Source organism: Mobula birostris, chromosome 17, assembly GCF_030028105.1.
Source record: "Mobula birostris isolate sMobBir1 chromosome 17, sMobBir1.hap1, whole genome shotgun sequence".
Classification (NCBI taxonomy): domain Eukaryota; kingdom Metazoa; phylum Chordata; class Chondrichthyes; order Myliobatiformes; family Myliobatidae; genus Mobula; species Mobula birostris.
The window spans coordinates 64,131,525-64,153,987 of record NC_092386.1 but is presented as its reverse complement, the minus strand read 5'-3'; the positions used below and the strand labels follow the sequence as shown (position 1 = coordinate 64,153,987).

The 22,463-nt window shown below is 39.7% G+C and overlaps 2 protein-coding genes across 3 annotated transcripts in view; one reads left to right on the top strand and one right to left on the bottom strand.

Annotated features, from left to right (window-relative positions):
- LOC140211719 (thiosulfate sulfurtransferase/rhodanese-like domain-containing protein 2) overlaps positions 1-18,859 on the top strand; it is a 29,077-nt gene extending 10,218 nt beyond the window's left edge. The window contains exons 4-9 of the mRNA XM_072281810.1: positions 1,940-2,062; positions 3,980-4,085; positions 4,410-4,525; positions 12,135-12,293; positions 13,241-13,379; positions 17,437-18,859. Coding sequence (XP_072137911.1) covers positions 1,940-2,062; positions 3,980-4,085; positions 4,410-4,525; positions 12,135-12,293; positions 13,241-13,379; positions 17,437-17,669 — 876 coding nt within the window. The 3' untranslated portion in view covers positions 17,670-18,859. The remainder of the gene's footprint in view (positions 1-1,939; positions 2,063-3,979; positions 4,086-4,409; positions 4,526-12,134; positions 12,294-13,240; positions 13,380-17,436) is intronic.
- A 940-nt stretch (positions 18,860-19,799) lies between these two features.
- tmod1 (tropomodulin 1) overlaps positions 19,800-22,463 on the bottom strand; it is a 94,966-nt gene continuing 92,302 nt past the window's right edge. For both annotated transcript variants that reach the window (XM_072281808.1, XM_072281807.1), the window contains one exon: positions 19,800-22,053. In XM_072281808.1, coding sequence (XP_072137909.1) covers positions 21,989-22,053 — 65 coding nt within the window. In that variant the 3' untranslated portion in view covers positions 19,800-21,988. The remainder of the gene's footprint in view (positions 22,054-22,463) is intronic.

Sequence of the window (22,463 nt, the reverse complement as noted above, 5' to 3'; positions counted from 1 at the left end):
ACTAACTGAAGGAAGAGCTAGTAAGAGATTTGAAAGTGGGGTGGGGGGGGAGATCCAAAATGATAGGAGAAGACAGGAGGGGGAGGGATGGAGCCAAGAGCTGGACAGTTGATTGGCAAAAGGGATATGAGAGGATCATGGGACAGGAGGTCCAGGGAGAAGGAAAAGGGGGAGGGCAGAAAAAACCCAGAGGATGGGCAAGGGGTATAGTCAGAGGGACAGAGAGAGAAAAAAGATAGAGGGAGAAAGAATGTGTGTATATAAATAAATAACAGATGGGGTACGAGGAGGTGGTGGGGCATTAGCGGAAGTTTGAGAAGTCAGTGTTCATGCCATCAGGTTGGAGGCTACCCAGACAGAATATAAGGTGTTGTTCCTCCAACCTGAGTGTGGCTTCATCTTTACAGTAGAGGAGGCCGTGGATAGACATATTAAAGAAAGGGGCTTCCCTTCCTCCACCATCAACTCTGCTCTCAAACGTATCTCCCCCATTTCACGCACATCTGCTCTCACTCCATCCTCCTGCCACCCCACTAGGAATAGGGTTCCTCTTGTCCTCACCTACCACCCCACCAGCCTCCGGGTCCAACATATTATCCTCCGTAACTTCCACCACCTCCAACGGGATCCCACCACTAAGCACATCTTCCCCCCCCCGCAACCCGCTTTCCGCAGGAATCGCTCCCTACGCGACTCCCTTGTCCATTCATCTTCCCCATCTCTCCCCACTGATCTCCCTCCTGGCACTTATCCTTGTAAGCGGAACAAGTGCTGCACATGCCCTTACACTTCCTCCCTTACCACCATTCAGGGCCCCAGACAGTCCTTCCAGGTGAGGCGACACTTCACCTGTGAGTCGGCTGGGGTGATATACTGCGTCCGGTGCTCCCGATGTGGCCTTCTATATATTGGCGAGACCCGACGCAGACTGGGAGATCGTTTTGCTGAACACCTATGCTCTGTCCACCAGAGAAAGCAGGATCTCCCAGTGGCCACACGTTTTAATTCCACATCCCATTCCCATTCTGATATGTGTATCCATGGCCTCCTCTACTGTAAAGATGAAGCTACACTCAGGTTGGAGGAACAACACCTTATATTCCGTCTGGGTAGCCTCCAACCTGATGGCATGAACATTGACTTCTCTAACTTCCGCTAATGCCCCACTTCCCCCTCGTACCCCATCTGTTATTTATTTATATACACACATTCTTTCTCTCTCTCTCTCCTTTTTCTCCCTCTGTCCCTCTGACTATACCCCTTGCCCATCCTCTGGGTTTTTCCGCCCTCCCCCTTTTCCTTCTTCCTGGACCTCCTGTCCCATGATCCTCTCGTATCCCTTTTGCCAACCAACTGTCCAGCTCTTGGCTCTATCCCTCCCCCTCCTGTCTTCTCCTATCATTTTGGATCTCCCCCTCCCCCTCCAACTTTCAAATCCCTTACTCACTCTTCCTTCAGTTAGTCCTGACGAAGGGTCTCGGCCTGAAACGTCGACTGTACCTCTTCCTAGAGATGCTGCCTGGCCTGCTGTGTTCACCAGCAATTTTGATGTGTGTTGCTTGAATTTCCAGCATCTGCAGAATTCCTCGTGTTTATGTCTCAGGAGGAGCATGAATTAAGAATGGTGTCTATTTGAACAGGTGATCCTGAAAGGTGGTAATTCTGACAATACTAAAATGTCAGCCTAAAATCTCGGAGAATGAGACATTGTTAAGACTGGCACTGACAATCAAAGGATTAATTCTTCTCTCCACAGATGTTATCTTATTAGCTGATATATAAAAACAAAATGGTACAGAAACACATATTTTGTTACAGATTTCTGGTAGTGGAAGTGCATCAGTAGTTTTACTATAAATTTGGGCAAATTAGGACAAGGTTGATTGATAGTTTACACTGAGTATCAAATGAGTTTTTCAACTAGCAACTTTTCTTTCAGGTGCGCATCTCTAAAGAAGGAATTAATGGAACAGTTGGTGGATGCAAAATGGCAACTGAGCTGTATATTCAGACTATGCTTTCCCATCCACTCTTTCAAAGTATGTCCATTGAGGACTTTAAGGTAAAGGAAAAACTGGTTTTCTGCCATATTAAATAATAAGTGTAAATATAACAAAGTTCTGTTACTGTGGTTAAAATTATATTTGTAAGAAATCTACTCATGTACTTCATTGAACTCAGAAAACATCAGCTGAGTCCGAAGCATTGTTTTATAAAGATTCAACGCAACTTCCCTGCTTTAATGCTCTCTACCTTTATTGAAGTTCACAATTGTGTATGCCTTATTAAGCACTTTCTCAGCTGCCTTGTCACTTGCAGTCACTTCTGCACACATACGTCATCCCTCAACTTCTGCATCATTATCAGAACAGCATCCTTTCTGCCAAAATACATTGGCATGCATTTCTCCACATTGAACTTCATTTGCAGCATAGTTGCCTGTTCCTCACTTTTTATCTCACTGCAATTTATCCCTATTCTCTTCATTGTTCACAGTACTGTTAAGTTTTGTGTCATCTTCAAAGTTAGAAATGGTCTTGCACCCAAATCAAAGTTATTAGATCAGATAAGCCATAGCTCTAACGCTGATCCATAGGAGCAGAAATCGACATTTGACCCATCATGTCTGCTGTACCGTTTGATCATTGCTGATTTATTTTCGGTCTCAAGCACATTCTCCTGCTTCTCCCCATAACCTTCTATGCCCTTACTAATCAAAAACATATCAATCTCTGCTTTAAAAATACCCAATGCCTTGGCCTCCACATCCATCTGTAACAAATAATTCCACAGAATCACCAACCTCTGGCTAAAGAAATTCGTCCTCATCTCTGTTCTGAAGGACATCCTTGTATTCTGATGCTGTGCCCTCTGGTCCTAGGCCCTCTCCACATCCACTCTATTTATGCCTTTCAATATTCAATATTTTCCCTCATTCTTCTGAACTCCAGTGAATACAGGCCCAAAGCCATCAAATGTTCCTCGTATGTTAACTCTTTCATTCCTGGGATAATTCTTGTAAACCTCTGGACCCTCTCTGATGCCAGCGTATTCTTCCTTGGACGTGGGACCCAAAACTGCTCACAGTACTCCAAATGTGGTCCAACCAATGCCTTAAAGCTGCAACATTACATTCTTATTTTTATACTCTGGTCCTCGAAATGAATGCCACCATTACATTTGCATTCCTTGATACCACCTTAACCTATAGGGAATTCTGTTGTTGGACTCCCAAGTCCTTTTCACTGATCTCTGAATTCGCTCCCCATTTAGAAAATAGTGTACACCTTTATTCCTTCTTCCTAAGTACATGGCCATACACTTTCCTACACTGTTTTCCATCTGCAGCTTCTTTGCCATTCTCCTTATCTGTCCAAATGCTTCTGCTTCCTCAACACTACCTGTCCTTTCACCTATCTTCTGCAAACTTTGCCACAAAGCCATCTATTCCATCATCCAGATCATTAACATATAACATGAAAAGTAGGGGACCCAACACAGACCTTTTCAGAACACCACTAGTCTCCAGTAGCCAATCAGAAAAGGCCTCCCTTTATTCCCACTCTTTGCCTTCTGCCAGTCGGCTAATCTTCAAATCATTATTTTCCTTATAGGAAAAGTTATTTTTCCTTATATTTACTGAATTCTGTTTTGAAAGTATTGTTGAATTTACTTTCTCATCAGTATTGAACTTACCCTGACATGAATTGGGACCACTGCACCTAAAAGCCACTGCCCCTTTAGTTATATGATCTTTAGTTTTCCTGACATATACAGTATACTTAATATCATTTATATTACAGTACATGATTTAGATAACTTTTTTGAAATGTTCTTCATATTTCCATTTTGTTCTGTGGTACTTTAATTAATTCTAGTCGATTTAAAGTGCTGTGTGCGTGCAGCATATCGGTATATAAAACTATTCACACCTTTGTGAACTACAAAACAATTCTTATGATAAATATTTTTGGCTAAGCGGAGTGCTGGAGGTGCCCACTGTTTTCCAGACCTGCGAGTTGGAGTTTTTAAAGAGGTTGTTCCCATGGGAGTGGATCCTGAAAAGATCTCTTATAAGGATGCAGGTAAGCGAAAGAGTATGTGGGACTGGGTACTAGTACATTGGAGTAACTAAAAGTCTATTCATAAATGGCCTGACTGTTTATTTACAAGTTGTGAGCTAATTAATATCAATAATTTAGAAGGATAACTTGGATTACGTTTTTTGTGTTCAACAGGATCCTGAATAAACATAGGTTTAATTTAGCAGAGGATTAGACTTTCTTGGCATTATTACCAACGCTATATAATTGAAAGCACATTTGCTTGAATGATGTTGTGGCAACATAAATGTGTGTGCATCTGCAATTTAATTTGGTTTATTTTATATATATATATATATATTCTAGGAATTCATCTAACTCCAGAAGAATTTCACAGAAAAGTGGAAGCGTTGTCCAACAATGCCCAAATTCGAAAGGACACCATTTTGCTAGATTGTAGAAACTTCTATGAGAGTAAAATAGTGAGTTTTTATTCAGACATTTTTGCTTTTCCAATCAGCTAATAAATTAGAAACTATATGAACAGATGCTTTTAAATATTTAATAATTGATAAATCATGATGCCACAAATGGTGAAAAATTTCTATAAAATTTTGATGCTGATATTTTATATAAATTCTTGTACTAATAAATAACTGAGGAGCAGTTGTTTTGTTCTCAGCATGGCAAGATCTCGTGGAAGGCTTGCACATGTGTACTCTGCATTTTTTTACGTGACTTAAAAATGATCGATAAGTGGCAACAATTGTTTTGAACCCCATTTGGAAAATTTTAGTGAACTGATAAAGGAAATGTTTATTAAACTTTAATGTTGGTTACTTTGTGCAATTATTATGCAACTGCAATTATTATGCAACTGTGCTAAACTTAACTAAAGGGCCTAAATTCATGCTCTATTCTTAATTTTGTTGATTGCAACCAAGATGTTGTGAATATTGTAGTTGGATTTGATGAAGGTGGTTTCTCTGAAATATATAATGTGATCCCCTACCTGCACATATAGAGAGAAGAAAATGAAAACCTATATTGTCTGTAATGGTACCACAATGAATAGCCAACAATCAATTGGTCTCCGGAGCTGCACATGCAAACTTCACAAAATCAGCACCCAAGGTCAGGTCTTTGCTGTTGTGTGGCAGCAACTGTACTAACTGTGCCACTATGAAGTTAGTGTTAGAATACCATTTTCACCTTAAGCAAGAGGAATAAATTGATTAGCAGTTGTGTTTGAAGTTTGGAACCAGAACTTGCTGGAGCAATAACATAATAGCTTTCTCCTGCACTCTTCACCTGGATAATATTTTGCAATCTAACATGCCAAGTAAGGCTTGTAATGTCATTACAAAAGCAACAAGGATCTGAAGTGTATCAGCCACTGAGATTTGGGGATTGAGACTAAAATAAGAATGACTAGGAAAAGGGGGTGAATTAAAAAGTCAAATCAGGTACAGGAACAGAGAGAAGGTTTGGATTTGAAAGGAAAAGTAGCAACAAGTTTAGAACCTTTGAAATGTGGAGTTTATTGCAAGCAATTGGCCATTGCATAAATAATTATCAAATCATAACAAAGAGCTACTGTATCATCATCATTATGTGATTATGGTCCATCCATGACTGTGACTGTTCTTAGCAAATTTTCTTAAGAAGTGATTTGTTTTTGCCTTCGTCTGGACCGTAATCAATGCTCTTCAGAGATTGTCTGCCTGGTATCAGTGGTTGCATAACCATATCATGTGATATGCACCACAACCATCCACCACCAGCTTCCATGGCTTCATGTGACCCTGATTGGGTGGCGCGGTGGATGCTAAGCATGGAAGCAGGTGCTACATCTTGCCCAAGCGTGTCCTGCGGGCTAGTAGAGGGAAGGGGGGCTTTACACCTTTGGTAGAGCTGTATCCCGCCACCCAAATATACAGTATAAGCTTTCACATTACAATCCTACCCCTACTGTGACATATTTAAATAATTAAGGAGAAAATCTTAAGTCATAGAAATATTAGGCAGAAAATTAGTGAGATGTAGCTTGTGGAAAATATGTAACAGAACAGGATAAATCATTCAACAAGTTTGTATTTATATTATTTCAAATTTAGTTACTAACAAGCTATTTGGCTTATCAAGTCTTTGCTGACTTTGAGAGCATCCTATTTCCCAACCTTTTTTCTCCCCTGTAACTTATCCTGTCTCAAATAATCAATCACATACACAAATTTCCACATACAGGAGATTTAAAGCTCATTGGATATTTTTCATTGTTCTATGTTATGCTAGTAAATTTGCATATTAACAACATTAATGTTCTGTCACTTTTCAAGTGAGAAATGCAACATCTCGTGGAGATGGTATTGCCGCAGGTTCTTTGGTGGGATCCAGTTGCAGTGGTGGGAAATCAGTTCTGTCAGAGGGTATATGTCAGATTAATGATCCTTCATCAAAATTGGAACTGTAAGAAAGTGAGCATCTTTAAGTTGTTGCCTGAGTCAGAAAAGATCTTGAGAACAAAAGTAACATGTATGGTAGGATGGAAACCAAGGTTCTGTGGGTGACGTTAAAGGTGTTGGTGCTATCTCGTGGCACTGTGAGATACAGAATACTGTAGTTGCTGGAAATCTGAAATAAAAGTCTGTTCAGAAAGCCCAATAATAAAGGACAACAAAGTGGGAGGACGAAAAATTAAAGTGATAGGGTACATAGAATAGTAGAGCACAGTACAGGCCCTTCGGCCCACAATGTTGTGCCAACTTTCAAACCCTGCCACCCATATAAGCCCCCAACTTAAATTCCTCCATATACCTGTCTAGTAGTCTCTTAAACTTCACTGGTGTATCTGCCTCCACCACTGACTCAGGCAGTGCATTCCACGCACCAACCACTCTCTGAGTAAAAAAATCCTTCCTCTAATATCCCCCTTGAACTTCCCACCCCTTACCTTAAAGCCATGTCCTCTTGTATTGAGCGGTGGTGCCCTGGGGAAGAGGCGCTGGCTATCCACTCTATCTATTCCTCTTAATATCTTGTACACCTCTATCATGTCTCCTCTCATCCTCCTCCTCTCCAAAGAGTAAAGCCCTAGCTCCCTTAATCTCTGATCATAATGCATACTCTCTAAACCAGGCAGCATCCTGGTAAATCTCCTCTGTACCCTTTCCAATGCTTCCACATCCTTCCTATAGTGAGGCGACCAGAACTGGACACAGTACTCCAAGTGTGGCCTAACCAGCGTTTTATAGAGCTGCATCATTACATCGTGACTCTTAAACTCTATCCCTCGATTTATGAAAGCTAACACCCCATAAGCTTTCTTAACTACCCTATCCACCTGTGAGGCAACTTTCAGGGATCTGTGGACGTGTACCCCCAGATCCCTCTGCTCCTCCACACTACCAAGTACCCTGCCATTTACTTTGTACTCTGCCTTGGAGTTTGTCCTTCCAAAGTGTACCACCTCACACTTCTCCAGGTTGAACTCCATCTGCCACTTTTCAGCCCACTTCTGCATCCTATCAATGTCTCTCTGCAATCTTTGACAATCCCCTACACTACCTACAACACCACCAACCTTTGTGTCGTCTGCAAACTTGCGAACCCACCTTTCTACCCCCACATCCAGGTCGTTAATAAAAATCACGAAAAGTAGAGGTCCCAAAACAGATCCTTGTGGGACACCACTAGTCACAATCCTCCAATCTGAATGTACTTCCTCCACCATGACCCTCTGCCTTCTGCAGTCAAGCCAATTCTGAATCCACTTGGCCAAACTTCCCTGGATCCCATGCCTTCTGACTTTCTGAATAAGCCTACCATGTTGAACCTTGTCAAATGCCTTACTAAAATCCATATAGATCACATCCACTGCACTACCCTCATCTATATGCCTGGTCACCTCCTCAAAGAACTCTTATCAGGCTTGTTAGACATGATCTGCCCTTCACAAAGCCACGCTGACTGTCCCTGATCAGACCATGAATTCTCTAAATGCCCAGAGATCCTATCTCTAAGAATCTTTTCCAACAGCTTTCCCACCACAGATGTAAGGCTCACTGGTCTATAATTACCCGAACTATCCCTACTACCTTTATTGAACAAGGGGACAACATTCGCCTCCCTCCAATCCTCCGGTACTATTCCCGTGGACAACGAGGACATAAAGATCCTAGCTAGAGGCTCGGCAATCTCTTCCCTCGCCTCATGGAGCAGCCTGGGGAATATTCCATTGGGCCCCGGGGACTTATCTGTCCTAATGTATTTTAACAACTCCAACATCTCCTTTCCCTTAATATCAACATGCTCCAGAACATCAACCTCACTCATATTGTCCTCACCTTCATCAAGTTCCCTCTCATTGGTGAATACCAAACAGAAGTATTCATTGAGGACCTCGCTGACTTCCACAGCCTCCAGGCACATCTTCCCACCTTTATCTCTAATCGGTCCTACCTTCACTCCTGTCATCCTTTTTTTCTTCACATAATTGAGGAATGCCTTGGGGTTTTCCTTTACCCTACTCGCCAAGGCCTTCTCATGCCCCCTTCTTGCTCTTCTCAGACCCTTCTTAAGCTCCTTTCTTGCTTCCCTATATTCCTCAATAGACCCATCTGATCCTTGCTTCCTAAACCTCATGTATGCTGCCTTCTTCCACCTGACTAGATTTTCCACCTCACTTGTCACCCATGGTTCCTTCACCCTACTATTCTTTATCTTCCTCACCGGGACAAATTTATCCCTAACATCCTGCAAGAGATCTCTAAACATCGATCACATGCTCATAGTACATTTCCCTGCAGAAACGTCATCCCAATTCACACCCGCAAGTTCTAGCCTTATAGCCTCATAATTTGCCCTTCCCCAATTAAAAATTTTCCTGTCCTCTCTGATTCTGTCCTTTTCCATGATAATGCTAAAGACCAGGGAGCAGTGGTCACTGTCCCCCAGATGCTCACCCACTGAGAGATCTATGACCTGACCCGATTCATTACCTAGTACTAGATCTAGTATGGCATTCCCCTAGTCGGCCTGTCCACATACTGTGACAAGAATCCGTTCTGGACACGCTTAACAAACTCTGCCCCATCTAAACCCTTGGAACTAATCAGGTGCCAATCAATATTAGGGAAGTTAAGGTCACCCATGATAACAACCCTGTTATTTTTGCACCTTTCCAAAATCTGCCTCCCAATCTGCTCCTCTGTATCTCTGCTGCTACCAGGGGGCCTATAGAATACCCCCAATAGAGTAACTGCTCCCTTCCTGTTCCTGACTTCCACCCATACTGACTCAAAAGAGGATCCTGCTACAGTACCCACCCTTTCTGTAGCTGTAATAGTATCCCTGACTAGTAATGCCGCCCCTCCTCCCCTTTTTCCGCCCTGTCTATCCCTTTCAAAGCTCTGAAATCCAGGAATATTGAGAGTCCATTCCTACCCTAAGGGTAGCATAGGGTGTTTTCTCCAATTTAGCATATTGCATTTGGTGCTCATTATGTGGTGTCCTCTACATTCAAGAAACCAAATGCAAACTGTATTGCAGAACAGTACCTACTCTTTGTTCCAATAAAATACAAAGCAATTTTGTGAACGTCTTCCATTTAGGTAGATTGCAATCGCTGAATTGAAAAATGAATTGATTAATTTTATATACCAGCCTTCCCTCTGTGTTCACTTCCGATTGAAAGTTATTAATCTGTAATATTAACTCAGTTTTTCCTCTCTCCATGAACGCTACCTGATCTGCTGATCATTTTCAGCATTCTTTTATTTCAGCTTTCTGCCAGATGATGTGTTCTGCAATTTACAGTCCAGTGTTGTTCTTCTCTCTGAACTGTATTTTACATTTTATCTAGAAAGATCAGCTATAATTAACAACCGTCATGGCCCTCTTGAATGGCACCAACAGGTTTGCATCAGTCTTGGTGTCCACCCTATCATACCATTTATTCTCCCAGTCATTCCCTTTACTAGAACTTAAAACTTGGGCGTTTCTTGCTTTTACTCTTCTGATGAAAGGTTATCAATTTGAAATGTTAACTTTGTTTCTGTCTCCGCAGTTGCTACTGATTTCCTCAGCATTTTAACTACTTTCTGCTTTTAGCTCAAGATTTCCAGTTTTTTTTATTTGGAGATAATTTATTTTGCATTAAAGTGGTGGAACATCCTATCTTAAACAACTAAAATTTTGAAAAAAGATTTCTGTCACATTTCTCTCACAGGTAGCATAGAGACTTTCACTAACTTCCTATTCTGAGGATATCATTGTTTCACAACCATTAAAACCATGGGCAAACTTTAAACTCTTTGGGCTTTCAGATTACAGGGATTCATCCTTACAGATTTAGAGTCATTTATTTATCCCAGACACCGTGAAATGGGTTGTTTGAGTTAACAACTAACACAACCTAAGGAAGTGCTGGAGGCAGCCCACGAGCATACAGAAATCACTACTCAAAAATGTGAGATACAGGATAAAATTTCCTCTCATGGAATTCGTGTGGGTGAGGGGTTGGGTGCTTGCATTTTTAACATGTGCGCAGATTGCACGTCTTTGTGTTGTGAAACACCACAGTGCCAACTCTTGGATTGCAAACCCATCTTCCCCCATAATGCAGGGGTTGCCAGTATGTAAACCAACCAGTAGGATGATACTTAAGATGTTAACTAGAGAAATCTTTTTTTTGGCGTGATATGAATATACCTTTCTTGGATATGAAGCCCAAAACTTCTCTCAATTCTCCAAATGTGGTTTGACCAGTGCTGGCATTTGAGAGAGAGAGTCCAGAGGAGGTTTGTGAAAATAATCCACAAATGAAGGGGTTAACATAGGAGTATTTGATGGTTCTAACCCTGTGCTCACTGCCGTTTAGAAGTATGTTGGGGGGGGGGTGTTGCGGGGCTTGGTTTCATTCAAACCTACTGAATATTAAATGGCCTAGATAAAGTGAATAAAGAAAAGATGTTTCCAGCAGTGGAAAATGGTCAGAATTGGAAATCTCTTTAGAACAGAGATGAGGAGGAATTTCTTGAGCCATAGGGTGGTGAATATGTGGAATGCATTGTCACAGATGGCTGTGGAGGCCAAGTCATTTGGTGTAAAGTGGAGTGTGGTAGGTTCTTGATTAGTAAGGGCATTAAAGGTTGAGGGGGAAGATGGCAAGGGAATGGGGTTGAGAGGGAAAATGAATCAGCAATGTTCAGATTGCAGAGCAGACTTCAGACTGAATGGCGTAAATTTGCTCCTGTGTCTCCTGGTCTTACGGGCTCATGCAGTGCCCATGTCCACGCCTTTGCTTTGGGGAAAGTGGGAGGAGCTGAGAGTGAGAACGAGTTCCACCAGATAGAGCATGGTGGTGGTAGAGGGGAGCTGGTCAGATTGTCGTCCAGAAAGAAGTGGAGAACTTTAAGGCTTTCCTGATATTGGATGGAAGTGTATAGGGACTGGATGTTCATAATGGAAGTAAGTCAATCAGTGACAGGGAAATGAAAGTGATTGAAGTGATGGAGTACAGATGTAGATGGGAAAGTACTGAACCAAGGGGGACAAAATGGAATTGAGTATGCAGACACAAGTTCAGTAGGGCAGGAGTAGGCAGTAACAGTGGGCCTACCAGCACATTTAGGTTTGTGGATCTTGGGTAGAAAGTAGAAATGAGCAGTGCTGGTTACAGGAACTATGAGATTGGTGGCAGTTGCTGTGAGATCTCTAGCGTCGAAGAGATTGGTGACATAGCCTGAGGGTCCCGTTCAAAAAATAAGAAAAAGTTGGTGCTTGAGAGCTGCCATCTGGCCTCAGCAAGATAGGGGTGAGTCCACCAAACTACAACAGCACCCCTCTTGTCTGCAGCTTTGATGCTGAGGTTAGAATTGGTGCGGAGAGCAGTGCGTCCAGAGATTATTCAGAAATAATCAATCTAAACATTGTGCTTTGAATATGCAGTGCCTTCAGCTTATTGATTGATTTGCCAAATATAGTTTATGAATACTACTTTTCATACCGCCCTTTTAATATTAAATATACTGCTTTGTAATTCTTGTACTCTTTTTAAAAGTCATTTGCTGAATTATAGTTTGTGTTTAGGGAAGTTTTCAACACTGTCTTGCTCCCAATATCCGGAAATTCAGCTACTTTCCAGATTACATTGATACAAATTTGGATTGCTTTAAAGGCAAACAGGTCCTTATGTATTGCACGGGAGGAATCCGCTGTGAACGAGGATCAGCCTATCTGAGGTCAAAGGTGAGAAGCTTAGTGGAACATGAAATCTATCTGAATAATTTCGTTGCAGACTGTCAAAATACAAAAATTCCTGTTGATATGAAGTTAAGTTATTGATATATGGGGGAATTTCACAAATAATCTATTAAGAGTAAGTGTAAATCTGTAAGAATTTAAAGTTGCTCCCTTGGCATTCAGGAGCATGCAATTTTTATAGAGTTTTAAATTTTCTGTGTTCCCCCATGGATAATTTTATATAAAGTGCCTCATTAAAACTGTTAATCCAATGCATACAAAGTTGTAATTTATTGGTAAAAGTATCTAAAGCTGTGAAAGTAATTTCTGTGTATTCGTCCAGTTGGCCCATCCATGGATAATGGTGTTACAATTTAAATATTATTAACTTATACGTAACAACCAGAGCCAAAAACAAATTTTTAAACACTGTCTAAATTATGCCCTGTAGGTTTTCTGCTGCTGTGTTCCAACCTCTGAAATTGAAACGGTTTTGATTCTCTTGGTACTTGGATTACTTTTCCTTTGAATTATCCCATTTCAGACTATTATAGTCCTGTTGATTCAGAAAGAGTTATCTTTCATGTTGCTGCCTCATTGGTGAGCAAATCCTATTAAGTACTCAAGAATATCTTGACATCTTCTGCTCACACTGTTTTCAGATTATTTGAAGCATTGATTTCAACGCAGTATTCAACATTCTTAAATACTCTTTGTGAAATGTTGCACTCAAAGAAGCACATTGCTGTATTCATGGCCTTTGACCTAGTCTCTCTTGGGATATCCTCTATTTTGTGATGAAGCAGCTTACATGTTAACTGCATTTACCAAAATAACCCACAAAGAACAAAACTTCAAACACTCCTGCTTTGGAGAGCACATCTCTTACTAATAGGTAACATTGAGTATGTCCTTGGTTTATTTGTTGAATACTGTATCATGTTTGTTTTCAGGATGTATGTAAGGAAGTTTACCAACTGAAAGGTGGAATTCACAAATATCTTGAACAATTCCCAAGAGGTTTTTACAGGGGAAAACTATTTGTGTTTGACAATCGCTATGCTATCTCTGTAAATGATGATGTCATTTCAGGCAAGTATCTCTGTAGCAACTAATGGCGAATAGATTGTTTTACCTTTTTATGGTAGTTTAGAACAAAGAACCACAATTGTAAAATAAGGAATATTATTCTGAACTTGCCTTCACTACGCACAAGATAGTGAAGCTCCAGAACTGTTTCCCCAAATGTCTAAAATCTTAGATGAATTGAAACTTTTTGAAAGTGATCCAGATTTCTTGGGTATGATATCCATAGAGATGTGAAATGGTGGAATGTCTTTCAACCTGAGAGCATACACTCATAGAGTCACACGGAATGGAAATGCAAACCACGGTTCCCATCTAAATTACTATTATTTACCTGGGTTTGGCCCATATCTCTAAATCTTTTTTTATCCATGTGCTTGTCCAATTGCCTTTTAAGTGTTGTTAACACCTCAAACACTTGCTGTGACAGCTCATTCCATATACTTACATAGTTGAAAAAGTTGCCCCCCCACCTCAGGTTACTATTAAGTCTCTTTCTTCTCGTCCTAAATCTGTATTGTTCTTTATTCCTAACCCTGTGAAAGAAACTAAGTGAATACACACAATCTGTGCGTCTCAAGATTTTATACACCTGTGTAATATCACCCTTCAATCTCCTTTGCTCGAGTGAATAAAATCCTATCCTGCTCACCTTTCTCCTTAACTAAATCTATTATGTTACGGCAACATCCTTGTAAATCTTCTTTGTATTCTTTCTAGCTTAACGGTATCTTTCTTATAGCGTGGTGACCAAAACTGAAAACAATATTGCAAATGTGGCCCCAGCAACCTCTGATACAACTATAACATAACGTCCCAACTTCTATGGCTGGTGGATACCAGCATTCCAAAAGCTGTCTTTGCCACCCTATCCACTTGTAACACCACTCTCAGGGGGCTATATACTTGTACTCTCTGGTTCCTCTGTTCTACAACACTCCTAAGGACCCTACCATTGACTACATGAGTGTTCTGCCCTAATTTGTTTTCCCAAAAATGCAACACATCCACCTTTTTGTTTATTGAGATACAGCACGGAATAGGCCCTTCAAACTGCCCTGCCCATCAGCCCTCGATTTAACCCTAGCCCAGAGGTGGCCAACCTTTTACATTCCATGCACCAATTTTTTCACTCACTGTGATGTTGTCTGAACTTTAGTAAAGCATTTGAAAAGGTTCCTTTTGGGAGGTTTATCTAGAAGATTAAGCTGCACGAGTCCATGGTACATTAGCTGTTTGGATTCGGAATTGGCTAGTCCATGAAAGAAAAAGGGTAGTGGTTGGTGGGATCTATTCTGCATGGAGGTCCATGACTAAGTATTGTTTCACAGGGATCTGTACTAGGACCTTTGATGTTTGTAATATGTATAAATGATTTAGTTGAGAATGTGGATGTGGGTTAGTAAATTTGCAGACAATACAAAGTTTGATGGCATTGTGGATGGTGTAGAAGATTTCCAAAGGATTCAATTGGACATAATCAGTTGCAAATATGGGTGGAGATTAGTAATGTTGATGTATAGAGGGATCTTGGGGTCCAAGTTCATATATCCCTGAAAGTGACTGCACTGGTTGATAAGGATGCTAAAGAAAGTATCATTCGAGGCATTGAGTTCAAGAGTGAGGAAGCTATGTTGCAGCTTTATCTGGAGTATTGCATTCAATTCTGGTTGCCCTGTTATAGGAAGGATGTGGAGATTCGGAGAGGGTGCCGAAAGGATTTACCTGGATGCTGCCTGATTAAGAGTGGCTATGCTACAAGGAGAGGTGGACAAACTTGAGTAGTTTTCTCTGGAGAGGTGGAGGCTAAGGGGAAACCTGACAGAGGTTTTGAAGATTATGAGAGGCTTAGATAGATTAGAAATTCATTATTTTTCCTGCAGAGTCAAAATGTCTAATACTAGAAAGGATGCAATTAAGGTAAGAGGGACAAATTCAAAGGAGATGTGCAGTGCATATTTTTACACAAAGTGGTGGCTGCCTGGAATGCACTGCCATAGGTGGTAGTGAAGACAAACATAATTTTTATAAATTTGGAGGCAGAGTTGTGTAAGAGGCTCTTAAGATATGCATGTAAATATATAGAGAATGGAGGGATATGTGCATTGTGTACACACATATACATTGTGTAGGCAGATGGGATTAGTTTAGTTAGGCATTTAATTACTGGTTCGGTGAGTTCAGCAAAATATAATGGATCAAAGGATCTGTGCCTGTGCTGTACTGTACTAACTTTTGTTTTAAAAGTTTTCTTCCTGGCAGATGTCACTACCCGCAAACAGCCTACTCCAGTCAGATTTTGCAAATTCCTGTCTAACATAGTCAAAATTTAGAACTTTAGTTTGTGGGCTGATGCCCCATTCACATATCCTGCCCTATTTCTCAAGAATAGGTCAAAATTTGCTGTGTCTCCAGTAGGGCAAACTTTGCTCTGTGTCTAGTAGGGCCTTCTATATATTGCCTAAGGAAATTTTCCAGAACTCACTTAACAAATTCCATACCATCTAAGTCCATAGCACTCTGGCAGTCCCAGACCACATTTGGAAAGTTAAAATCGTCTACTTTGTCAACCATTTTATTTGGTTGCCACATTGAATCTGAATGTTGCTTTGGGTATGAAATCGCCTCCCTATCTAAAAAAATAAATTGGAAGATTCGAGTGTTTATAAGTATTGACATCTTCATGTGTTCTTGTACTTTATGTACTCTTTTGCAGAGCTATGGAACAATATTTTCTCTTCATTGAGCTGGTTATCAGCATAGAAAATACTCTTTTCAAGTTAGTAATTTAACACAAAATGGAGTAAAAACTTGCCAACTGATACCATGCTCATTTTCCAACTTTACATTGGTCTTGTAGTTTGTCTGGACACTAACCCTGAGACTAGTTGTGATCTAAATTTTGTTTTCTCTTGCAGTGGCAAATACGTTATTTGTACAAATTGGAAGGATCTTACTTTTTTTATTGTGTGTTGTAAAATAGAACATTTGCAATCCAAGCAATCTGTTACAATCTTATAAGCTAGTTTAAGTGGCCAAATTTGTTTACTCTCAGCCTACAGTTAAATGCCATTTCCAGGTTTAAGGTTCAGATTAAAAGATTTTTATTGGTGTTCAGTAATTATTTCCTATGATACATTTTAGAAATATGGTGTGGAACATGCACAGAACTCCAGTACTGATATGAATGTTCCAGTCCAGCAAAAGGAATCATTTGCAACTAGACAGACCTCCAGTATTCATTTCAGTTGAAATTACCTAAGATATATTCTACTCAAATCAGAAGAAAGGCAATTTGGTTTCAGCAGCAAAAAATGAAATCTTGAATTTCTGTACGCCAGGCAATTCAAATTTTACAGCCAAAGTCATTGTTCACAAATCAGTTATCATTTTAACATTACAAAGCAATCGGGCTTCACAAGAGTAATCAAAAGGATTAGCTAGACAGAAATGTGTTTGGTGTTTTTTTTTGAAGAGGCGTAATATTGGCTGGTACATGCCTGGCCTACAAGCCCGCATTTCCCACTCCTCTTCTCACAAAATTGCAATGGTTATGGTATCACAGAAGATCATTTCACCCATTGAAACCATGCTGGTCTTGCGCAAAAGCAATCCAGCTAATTCCAGACCTTGCCAGAACCATTTTGAACACTGTAGTTGAATTTGTCTTCATAACCACACCTGGCACTGCATTCTAGATTGTAACAACTGGCTATGTTAATGTCACTTTGGCTGCTTTGTAGGCCTTTATGTTCTCTCGTTCTTGACCTCTGCCAACATACACACAATGCATACATACACACAACATTCCATGTAGCCTCACTTAAATGGAAAGAAATGCTTTCATCCTCTGGACTTATATAGCCTTTTTCAGCATTACTTTGAGTTATTCAATCTGTCTCACAACATTTAATAATAAAGATATGCAGATGATACACAAATGCTTGTGCCACAGACTTCATCACATTGGTTACTTGTATTAAGTATGTTGTCACTGTGTTTTATATCATTCTACCTATGTGCTCTAATGCTAATGAAACTAATCTGGTGTTTCTCCTTCCAGAATGCAGATATTGTGGTGCCCCTTGGGATGAATACAAACTCTGCAGTACTGCTTCTTGCTGTCAGCTTGTTTTGTCCTGTCTCCACTGTAGAGATAAAGGTCTCATAGCCTGTTGTGCTGTGTGCCAGGAAAAAGGAAAAGCATCACCTGAAACTCAATCACGACATCTAAGGAAAGAGCAATGTGAATGTACTGAGAAACGGATACGGATTCCTGTTGTGATTCCACATTAGACCATTTGTTCAAGCTCAAAACAGACAGAAAACAAATCACCTCAAATAAAGGACAGATTTCTATAGAAACCTGCACAATTTCAGCATGTCCCAAAATTCTTGACCGCTAATTGAGTTCTTTTGACATTTAGTTGTCTGTGTCCTAATACTGGAAACACTGCAGCCAGTTTGTACAGGAAGTTCCCACATTTAATAACAAGATAAATGGTTTGATCATGTTTTAAAGATCTGTTCCATTACACAGAATAGGTTGATTTTATATTAATACTGTAAAAGAGCTTATTAAAACTTGCAGGTTTTCATCAGCATGCTACTATAAATTTCATTTGAGAACGGTCATGTTTTAAATCAATTGAATTAAAATGCATTCAGTCAGAAACATTTCTGGTTTTCATACTCATTTTATTTTGAATCACATTGTATCCTAAGTTGAGATACTGATTGTGCCCACATTAGCTATACAAAAGCCTGTGTATAGATCAGCTTATTCCACGTGGCATTTCCCATGGAAAAAATCAGCAGACTGGCAGGAATTGAGTCTTTCATAAATTATCATTCACATGAGCTCACCTCAGATCAATCTTGAGTCATAGTTGCTGAGACTTCAGTCCAAATCCACAGTTAACATCAGGACCACAACTCTATTGCAAGCTACTACATAATCTGTCTTACTCCTAATGTCCAAGATGAAGACCTTTTCAATTTATGGTGGTGTTCTGATGTTTCAGAGAAAATGTGAGCTAGGAATGCTCTGCAATCTGTGATAAATCACTCAACATTTTAAAGAAAAGTTAACGCAATTTAAGTTAGACAATTTCCAATCTTTGAGGAGTTAATTTAAAAATAAGAATTCAAATTGTGATTGAACTCAATTTACATTCATACCAGATATTCAAAATGTTATTCTTTAGGATGTTATTCTGGTTCTGTGGTTTTTAAGAAGCTACATATGTGTTCTTGGAACTGAAAGATGAGTTTTTTTTTGTGACTTAATATATTTCTGATCAAAATATTCCTTTTCACAGTAGTAACGGGAAAATACATGTGGAGCAAAATTGTTTTCATAGGAAACTTTAGAGTCTTCTCGAAGCAATTTAAAATATGTGTATACTTCATTCACAGCCTCCACATGCACAAGCAGATACAGTTCTTTGCAGGAATAAATACTTTGTGGAACAACAACCATGTGAGATGTGTCAGTTTAGTTGGCTTGTACTAGTTCAAGAATTCTGAAAAGTAGTAAGTTTTCAACAAAAAAGGAATCCGGAAGAGGTAACAATTTCAAAGACAATCTTAATAGTCTCTGTCTCTGGCTGTTGAAGTAACTGGATCAATTTTGCTATCAGGGAAACAAAGACCTTTAAATTTTGTTTGAAAACCTATTCTCTCCTCATCCTGGTCCTCCCAGCCCAGGAATCAATCTGTTGAACCTTTATTGTAAGTACAAATGACTTGTTCCAGTATATTGGTACAGGTCTGGTCTCCTTACCCCTGGAAGGATATATCTGCAATAGAGGAAGTACAGTGAGGGTTTACCAGATGTATTTCTGTATGGCAAATCAGTGGTATGAGGATAAGCAGACTGGACCTCTACTGTTGAGTCAAGAAGAATAAAGTTGAAGAAGAATAAAAATGCTTATGTGGCTTTACAAGTGAATGCAAAAGGAGAAGGGTTGGGTTGTCATTTGAGAAGGCTTGGTCTTAAAATAAGGGATTCGCTTTTCAGATCAGATTACATTTCTTCACTTGAAAGTAACCATTCTCTTTTTACCTTTCTATTTCTAAATAAATTTAGATTTCTTCCCATTTAATTAGGTATCTCTTAGTGAATTCACATCCATGACCATAGATTAGGTTAAGAGAATTCTCTGCACCGTATTTAATCTAGAATTAATTGTGTGGAAGTGGCACATTCTAGTTGAATCTGAAAAGTTTCACAATTCTCATGTTTTACTTCATTCCATAATTTTTGCCACAATAAATGAGTTCAGTGTTACTACAAGGCCAGGACAGCATCTTACTCAGCCAGTTACAACTACTTCAAGATAAGCAAAATGTCACAACTTTTATTGTACAAATGGTACATCATGAGGTTTTACTGACTTTCTCAAAGCATGTGAGGCTACAGAATGCAAAAAAAAACTGTAATGCTTTATTCATCATGAGGTGCAACAATCAAACACATCCTTTTTTGGGAAACCACAACAGTAGATTTAACACCAAGTTTTTTTTTTAACCTGTTTTGCTTAGAGCATGCTCTGTTAAGCATCACAGTTGTGTTCCTCAAACCCAAAAGTTTTTAGTATTCATTTTCTTTTTTGGCTAATCCTTCGGCTGAAGTAATAAAATTAGTTAATGGTAAAAGGAATTCTGATGTCTGCAGACTACTGTATAAGAAGACATAGTGGAATGAGGTCATTCAGCCCATTGACTCTTCTCTGCCATTCAATTATGGCTGATTTATTATCCCTCTCAACCCCATTCTCCTGCCTGCTCCCCATAACTGTTGACACCCTTAACAAATCAAGAACCAATCATCCTCCACTTTAAATAATGACTTGGCCTCCATGGCAATGAAGTCCACAGATTTGGCCCTCTCTGTCTAGAGAAATTCCTCCTCATCTTTTTTAAAAAGACATCCTTGTATTCTGATGCTCTGCCCTCTGGTCCTAGACTCCCCCACTATTGGAAACGCCCTCTTCACATCCACTCTATTTAGAGCCTTCAGTGTTCGATGGGTTTCAATGAGATATCCCCTCATTCTTCTAAAACCCAGGCCCATCAAACACTCCTCATACATTAACTCTTTCGTTCCCAGAATCCTGTCCTGATGCTCTGTTGCAGCTTTCCCCTTCCTTCCACAGAGGCTGCCCACCCTATTGAATTCCTCCAGCAGTTTGCTTCTCCAGTGACCTGCTCATTAAGTCACTCAAAAACATGGGTTAAAATGCTGATTTCTAAAGGAGAGGTGAGAGTGACTTTTCTTAACATTAAGTCAGTGTTTGACTTAATTTGGCATCAAGAAGCTGTGGTAAAGTGAATGGATATCAAGGGGAAACCACGCCAGTGATCAGAATCTACCCTCACACGGAGGAAGGTGTTGGAGGTCCTGGGAGATGTCTGCAGGAGGTGCTCAGGGCAGTGTCTTGGGCCCAACCACTTACATCAGTGACCCTCCATCCACCATGAGGTCCAAAATGGGAACAGTCGCTGGTGTCTGCACAATGTTCAGTTCTGTTCACAGCTCGATAGCCAATGCAACAGCCTTCAGCAAAATTTGAACTACATTCAGACATGGGCCGAGAAGTGGCATAAGACACTGGTGCTACAGAAGTACCAGGCAGATTCTCTTCTCTGAGGATTGTCACCTGCGGTGGTGAAGAGGCTTGCGAGCTGGTGGAGTCACTCATGGCAGTAAGCTCAAAGGGGAGGTTCCAGACAAAGTGATCCAACCAAGACGTCAATCATGGAGTTGGCAAAAGATGATCACACATCATAACGACAGTGAAGTTGAATACTGCATATTTAAAATAAAGTTATTTTGGATTGTTAAAAATACTTTGTTTCAGGAAATAATGGAAATATAGCCAAATATATAAATAATTGTAATTTTACTGCCTGCTCCATAATTGATGCAAGGCAAGGACATATGCAGTAAAGTGAAGGGTATTTGGAGGTTCTCAATGATAACTCAAGCAATAAACAACTGTTTATATAAATTTCCATAATTTTAAACAGACTTAAGTATTTTGATTGAAACTCAAAACTATTTGGCATCTTTTGTGTAGTAAGTAACAAATCAGTGGAAATTCTGGATTACATGAAAGTTCTGTAAATCAGTAAACACAAAGCTGATACACACAATTCTCAAGCAGTACTTTTGTCACAAAATGAAGAATGATTTCCTCCAAGAAAAGAACAGCTTACTCGAGGTAATTTTCTGGCATCAAATAATATAAATAAAATAAGTACTTATGCTTCTGCAGTAAATGTCATAACAGCAGGTTCTTTCATGCATCATATAGCTATAGTTTCACTCAACAATCCATTCAGGGATATATTCATCAACTAATGAATGGATTTAGAATTGATGATTTATTTGCACACAGCACTAATTGGATTGAAAAGTTAATCAGTAGTACAGAGTGTTATTAGTAGATCAAAGTACACCACAATCTGTTATTGAACTTCATTATCCCACTATGCAACACTAAAAAGAAAATAGAAGTACAACAGAACTGAGAAGGCACTTCTGGCTGGCTGTAAAAATCATCAGCATATAGTGTGCTCTGTAGAGGCTTGAAGTCTTCACAAACAGATTATACTGTTGTTCGGTTCCTGGGGATGATGGGGCCATCGATGCCCAGAAGTCGACTTTTCCTCACTAAAATAGATCAACAACCCAACACAGTTAATTTTTGATAGAAAACTGGATCGCAAAAATGAGAGGTATTTGACTTGCATTACCTTTAATTTAGACAGTTTTTAAACCTTACTGTATTATATACTGTAGTCTTCGTTAACAGATGTGTAGCATTATAGGGAGATGTACTAATTATATCACTTCTTTATTTTCTTCAATTTTAAAACTCCGTCTTGCACTATTTTCTCAACTAACACTTCTCCACTTCATGCTCTTAAACATCAGCTTTCCAGTACAACTCTTCTACTAACTCAAAGTACTTTTTGCCTAAACATAATAGTAAATAGTTCCTGAACCTATGCACAGCATGAATTATTTGATTAAAGAAAATCAGGAACATGGTTGTGGAATCTTCCTGCATTGGTGAGAAT